Below are 7,531 nucleotides of genomic sequence, written 5' to 3' on the forward strand. Positions count from 1 at the left end.
GAATTAAGTTCTTAACCCGAGATACCAGTGTAGATGCATTTATCAGTGGCACAATTTAAGGCCGGGGAACCTTATGTTCACTGGCAAAACCTGACACAGTGGAAGCCTTATGATAGACATGTAGACTTTGTTCCTGTAAATGTGTATAATAAATTGTGGATCTCTTAATTTTTCTCCCAGTGCCGTATTCACGTGGACCAACTTACTTGTGGTGGTTGTGGAGCTATGTGGCTGTGAGCAGGAGGCCCTCGATCTAGTCCCTCTGGTTACCAACGTGGTTTTGGAAGAACATTATCTAATTGTGGGAGTTGTGGTAGTGGTCGATCCCGGGGTGATTCCAATCAACTCCAGAGGAGAGAAGCAGCGCATGCACCTCCGTGACAGCTTCTTGGCTGATCAGCTGGATCCCATCTACGTAGCATACAATATGTAATTTGGGGACCGTGGGGCATAGTACAGTTTACAAAGCATTCAAGGACCAGTGAAGTATGTGCAAACCAAGAAACAAAACCTGGTTAACAATTAGTGATTATCGTTGTGAAGCTGGATCATGCTATCCTACTGTCTTCTCTCTCGTGGGCTGGCAGCAATGGACTTCTTGAAAGGCAGAAGATGGCAGCCAGTGAAGAACATTTGGATTGCAGGATGTTGGCTTTACAGACAATGGGAAGCTGGCCTGCATGAGAAAACAGCAAATTACTAAGGCCTTTACTGTAGTGTAAACTTTTTCATCTGTTGTATATATTTGTATTTTTTCTAATACTGTTTTAGGATTATACGAGGGGAGGGTTTATTTAGTTAAGATAACAACCTGCAAGAACCAGGTCATGTGAGTCCTGCTCATTCCTACCCCCCCCCGCCCCCCGGTGAACAGTGTGCTTTGCAACTTGTAAGTTAGCTTAATTCTGTAGTCTGTTAATACGGGAATCACACTGCTTACTTAAAATTGTGCCATGACCAAATCAAATAATCCACTGAACTGAAGAATTACTTATTCGTATAGATACTTCTTGAATTAAAAAAAAAAAGGATTTTGCCTATATTTTAAATATGTAAATAATAATATGCATAATTCATTTATTTAGAAAATCGGCTCAGATAATGACATATGAGGTAGACATTGTTTTAAGGATTTCAGTATTGGGTGGAATTCAGCAACATGCTGTGGCGAATGTCCCGTCGGCACTAGTCCTGCAGTTTACCAGACGGAACAATCCTTCCACTCCTCCTGCCACCCACTGTTCACCCAATACCCCTCCCACAGGCAAATTTCAGTGGGGGGGGAGCCCTGTTGTGTGCAAGTGTAGAAGCCCTCACACAGGGCTTGCACTGACCGGACTCGTTAGGTGAACCCCACCCAAAGTCCTTAAAATAAATCAAGTGTGGTTTTGCAATTAATGCAAGCAATGCAGATAGGTTGTCCATTCAGTTTTTACTGTTTAGTTGCTGGCCAGAGTATGTTATAGCATGTAGAAGAAACTGATATTTTAAAGGCACATGTTTATAAAAGAGGCTGACCTCCATAAGCTTTAAAAGCGTTTTATAAACAACAAGAAAAATTCTGCAACTCTGGAATGTTTAATATAACCTGTATAGCCTCTGCATACTCTTTGTCATGAATGATGTGTAGACAGGTCACCAGTTTTATCAGAACCACTCAATTCATGGTCCAAATCATGATTCCTTCTTTTCCTTCCTTGGTTGTGCATAGTAACAGGTGCAAATGCCAGAGCGACTTTCATTTAAACTGGAAAAAAGCCCTGCCCGTTATCTTGAAGCTTGCGCTGCTTTCTGGGCGAGACTTGTTACTGCAAAGCAGGAGCTTTGGCAGAATGTCTTCAAAGCAGGGACAGTTGCAATTCTGTTGAAATAGTGGGGAAATACCTCTCCATATGTTGTTGCGATTATTCTACGCCAAGTGACTGATCAGTTTCCAGCGTTCAAAGAATTGATGACAATAGATGCCTTAAAATGTGCTGGAACATCCATTGTCTGGGAATGGTTTGCAGTCCCCTGTCTTCAGTGAGCTGGGAAAAGCAAGATTTCAGTCTTTTTATTTAGATCCTCACTTTTGTGGTTGTGCCCTTATGCCTATTCTTTCCCACTTCCCCTTCTGTCTGTTTGTTAAAAGAACACTGAAAGCAGATGCCAGAAATGGTGACAACTCTTCTTGGGCCATTTGTGGTCTATGTGTAAATAGTTAGAATATTTTAATAATATCTGTTTACCCACCCTGTAACAAAGTTAATGTTTTTAGACATTTTTAAGAGAGATATAAACTTGGATTAAATCCTAAACTACAACAGCTATATTAAGTGCAGCTCTGACAACTATCCCTTAAAACAAATTCCAAATGTATACTTGAAAAACTTTCTGTACAAACTTTTCAAATAGTTCTTTTTATGACCTGATGTATTGATATTTAGACAGAAAGCTTTTAAATATATTAACAAAATATTTACGGTTATCTTCTACGGTCACACATAATGGTGATGGGATGTATCATAAAACAAAGAATTATGGCAAAACTAGGAACAGGATAGAAGGGGAGGTCCATTGCTTCAAACTGCTGAAATATTAACTACTGGCTCATAGCAGAGACGGTTTTAATATTTTGCATTATCAGTATTTCCACAGTGTGGTGCTGCTACATAAATACAAAGCCCTCTATGCTGAAATAGTTTTGGCATGTCATTTGCAATGGTTTGGAAAAGAAACACACACTTGCTATCATTCAGCATGTGAACCACACAGTACAGATGGGCTTCAGCATCTAACATAGGTGCAATCCTATGCATGTTTACTTGAAAATACGTCCCGCTGTGGCTTACTCCCTTGTAAGTGTGCTTAGGATTGCAGCCTAAATGTCCTGTGCACCCCAGCCCTTATTTTTAACTGCAATGTTGGCTTTTAGGAGGTCTCAGTTTTTGTAATAAACCACTGTCTTAATGCCTTTCCGCTGAATGGAACGGTGGCGTGTTTCCCTGGCAACAATTGCGGTGGGTTTCCACCCCACACCTATGTGATACCTTTCCACACCCCTTACACTATCAATTCTTCTGAGATGTAGCATAATAGAAATTTTGTGTTCAATACAGATAAACTTGCTACAGTGGCATTTTAGAACTTCCAGTCTGGAAGAACTAAGCTGTATTCTGAATTATGGAGGAAAGAAACTTAACCAGTCTCCACCAGTATAACCTTCACCCTTGATCTGATTGTTAAACCAGAAAGAAAACAAATGCTTAGTGTGTGATTTTCATAGATTGCTATCTTCTCAAAAGACCTAATACTCCTGGGATTTCAATTTTGCTTTTTAGGCCTGGGACCTCCACAGTGCTGCATAATAGTTTGCCTTCAGGTAACTTATACAAAATGGCTGAGATTCCAAAGGAATGACTGTGGAATCAGTGTCATGTTTATCTGAGCTGTGACACTGATTTGCTCTGCGTGGCTTTGGGTATGTTATTCCATGTTCTCCATCAGTACATGAGATAGAGCAGCTTATAAAATGGAATTCAATAAAGATGCAGTTCTCCATAGGTTTTGCTAAGGGATCTATCTGGAGCTAGTTTGCCCTTAGTTCTCCTCCATATAACTGCCCATGTCAGGGATGAGGCACTCCAGAGGTTGTTGGACTTCAACTCCTTTCAGCAACAGCCAGCAGGGCCAATGCTCTAGTTGTGGTCCCAACATCATCCAGACAGCTGTGGGCTCCCCATAACTGACCTATGTGGTGGTGGTGGTTTCTAGTGAATGCAATGGGGCAATCCAATGTTGCCAGCCCAGTTTTTGTTGAATTTCCATATTAGCTCAGACAATTGTGAACCTAAATAGAATGGGTTTTTGACAATTTCCATGGTTATGAAGCAATTTGGAACAGCTGTTATCTTGAGAGTCGGTTTACTACTATGAACATACAACTTAATGACAAAAATATCTCATGTCTTACTTTCAGACGATTTCTGCTCTTGTTAATTATGTTTGTAACTGTACTTACTATTCCAACCATGTTCATTTTACACTGCTTTTCTGATTTTAGTTCACTGTGTAGTCAAGAATGATGGGCCGCGCTCTACTGTGCTGGAGATATGGTTGTAAAAAAAACAAAAAATCAATGTTCATTGTCTTTAGCCCTGAAGGCATTTTTCCTTTTGTTGATGTCAGTAAGTTTACCATTGTCAGATTCAAATTACAACACTGTAATTATGTATAAAGTTTTTTATTTATTTGAAATTAGGTTTTAGATATACTTTTTTTAAAAATTTAACATCTGGCTGGACAGTGTTCCATTAACGCATTGATTGTGTCTCCTTTGTCTTGTGTTAATAAATAATGATGCCTGACTTATTTTATTACATTCTTACCAATATTTTATCCTAGGCTTTCTTCAAGCTCAAGAGTGCTGCGCATTTTTGGTTACATTCAATGTAGCACTAAGGAGATTGTTCTATCTGGAGCCATTCCATCTGCCTGATGGAATGATCTTCCCTCTCTGGGGTTCTCCTGACCAGGGTAGATTTGGGGAGGACACGGGTTAGGATGTGCAGGAGGAAAAGATGGGAGAAAGTCCCATCCCACTAGTGGCAATTGTTACACTGGCTTCTGATAGTGCAATAGTTTAGGTCAGTGGTTTTCAACCAGTGTGCCGTGGCACCCTGGGGTGCCTTGAATGATAGTCAGGGGTGCTGCGAGCCACATTGGCCCCCATCCCTCTTTCCTTCCCTCCCTCCTCTGATGCCCTCTCATGTCTCTGACTCCCAGAGGCTTGCACAGCTGTTTGTTGCAGCAGCCCTGGCTACAAGCTCCCCATGCGAATAGTGCCTCTGGAGCTGGCCAGGGGGTGCTGGATGCCAGAAGCTGGTGAGGGAGACCAGGCAAACAGGTGCCACTCTGGCCTTTCTTGTGCTTTCTGTGTGCAATGCCTGCCTGGGAGCTGAGTGCCTGGTGCCAAAGGGGAGCCGCAGAAAGAATGTAGTTGGTCAAGGGAGCCGTAGACTTACTTTTGCAACTTGCTTTTCAACAGATCCTCCCACCTCTAAATAGCAGAGTAACAACAATAACCACGCATCAACATAAGACCAGCTGCAGACATTTTAAAAGCCAGATAATAACTCCAAAGCAATACAGATTACTCCATATACTGTCTAAAAAAGTAACCTTCACTAGCCTCGGATGAAATGAAAGAGAAGGGGTTAAATGGCGCTTTCAGAGGAGGGAGTGCCAGGGTCAGTACAAGAAGGGAAAAGCCCTGTCTTGTGTGCCACCAACTACTGTATACTTCTTATGCAGTTGGGATATGGCTCCCTTGCCATATCTCAGCAGACGAGCAGTCCTTAAAAATATCCTGGTCCCAAACTGTCTGATCACAACTACTACCACCACCACCACCACCACCAGGATTATGATGATCGCAACAGTGGTCCAAGATCAGGACATTAAGCAGGTTTGTCTTTTCAGGCATAACTTGATTATTCTGCTAAGAGTTCTGGTCTACTAACAAAAAGTGACTGGTCTAGATTCCACAAGACCTTTAGAAGCTCCGTACTTTTCAGCTTGAGGATGTTTAGGTACAGTCGTACCTTGGAAGTCGAACAGAATCCGTTCCAGAAGTCCATTCGACTTCCAAAGTGCGGCTTCCGATGGGCTGCAGGAAGCTCCTGCAGCCCATTGGAAGCCACGGAAGCTCTGCCGGACGTTCGGCTTCCAAAATTACGTTCAAAAACTGGAACACTCACTTCCAGTTTTCATTCGGGAGCCGGAACGTTCGACTCGCAAGACGTTCGGGAGCCAAGTTATGACTCTATTGCTATTGTTATTAAAAAATTAGGGTGCACACACATAGCAGACACACATTCCCCAGAAAACAAATTCACCTTTCAAAATTTGGGAAATACTCTTCGCTTTCATTTTAGTACTCACAACAATCCCAAAAAAGCCATCTTGGTTCTCCTAGTGACTCTAAATATTTCCTCTGCAGAAGGAAATACCTTTGAGAAATCCTTCAAATCCTGTCTTAAGGACATATTTTGTGTATGAATAGGGTAGGCCCGTGACCTGGATTCAGGAACTAAATCGGGATATGTGCTGCTTGCTTCAATGAATCAAAAACAAGCAGGCCTCAAGGCTATACAATTTCATTTAACTTGATTGACATGTATGCCCCTATCGTCAGATTTACTACAGTAGCAAATCAGTAGATTTGGGTGGGACAAGTACTTTATAAGCACACCAGAAAGCATTGTGTCCACAGAAGTACTGAAGGCAAATGTGCTATTAATATTATTATTTTCTGGCAGGAATAGGAGGCTGTCAAATATGTAGTCAAAATATGGTTTATGTGTAGAAAATATTAACTTGAAAATCATCTTATGAACTGAGAATTCATTTGCAAATACGTTTAGATTAAAAAAATGCTGAATTCAATAAACATTTTTCTTAATTGTTTATATGTTTAAGGAAGAAATCAAGATAATATTAAGCTATACACAGAAGAAAGCCTCCCTTTGTAACAGCTTTCGGGTGATTATTTTGAGAAGTACTCGGTGCTGAATTCACCTATTGTATTAAGGTCAAGATGGAGCAACATAATTTGACGAGATCTGAATAAGATAGCAGCAAATACCTAATGACATCAACACTTTCTTGTTTCTTACATTCCCAGATAGTTCTAGCTAGAATTACAACATACAAAAGTCAAGCCAAAGCGAAACACATTCGCAGGTGACTTATTGCCAGATAATGGCAGGCAACTATGGGGAGCATACTAAGCCTTCTCTAGCACTGCTTACGGAGGAAAAACAAGAACCCCACGGCTGAGGTGGTGTTTTTGTGTGCAGCCATATTCTGGGGAAGAAAATGGGGCTTCGACAATATTTCAGTACAAATGGACTCTCTGTGCTCTCTTGCCAGATCAGATGCTTTTCTGGAGCAGAGAGAACATGTGTGAAGCTCCCTTTCATTTGTTGTAAACAAAAATGCCCTTTTCCCTTATGGGATATCCAGGAGCCCATATAGAGTCCTTACATTAGGTTCTTATTGGTAGGAGAAAATAACAGAGGCCAACCACAGAATATTGAGAAGCAAACCAGCTAGCAAGCCTGATTTTTATTGATCTGTTGCAACAGGATGCTTCCCTCACACACAGGAAAGGAGGAGGAACCCAGAACAATGTTGCGCAAGGCCTTATAAAGACCTTTGAAATTGCCACCCTGTAGATCAAGACCACCCCCAGAAACATCTTACATGCATCACAGAAGGGGTGTAACCTATGACCACCCCCCAGATACATCATACCTACATCACAGAAAAGGCGGTCTAAAACAGAAATTTGAATGTTGTTTTTCTCCTGTTGTTGTTTATCTCCTGTCTGGCAGGTTACTTGATTGAATTTCCTGGGAAGCCTGGCCAGTCTTTTGTAATGATAAATACTTAGTTCCTGGGCCAGGTCACAGGCTCACACCCTATTGTATCTTAAATCTGCCTGTAAGACAGGATTTGTGAGGAAAGAGACAATGGGGAGGTTTCCCAC

The 7,531-nt window shown here is 41.4% G+C and overlaps 1 protein-coding gene across 1 annotated transcript in view; it reads left to right on the top strand.

The window, feature by feature from the left end:
- DIP2B (disco interacting protein 2 homolog B) overlaps window positions 1-4,346 on the top strand; it is a 182,034-nt gene extending 177,688 nt beyond the window's left edge. The window contains exon 38 of the mRNA XM_081899067.1: window positions 181-4,346. Within this exon, the coding sequence (XP_081755193.1) occupies window positions 181-433 (253 nt within the window). The 3' untranslated portion in view covers window positions 434-4,346. The remainder of the gene's footprint in view (window positions 1-180) is intronic.
- Window positions 4,347-7,531: the final 3,185 nt, after the last annotated feature.

Source organism: Podarcis melisellensis (genome assembly GCF_964234715.1).
Source record: "Podarcis melisellensis genome assembly, chromosome: 2".
Taxonomy (NCBI): Eukaryota; Metazoa; Chordata; class Lepidosauria; order Squamata; family Lacertidae; genus Podarcis; species Podarcis melisellensis.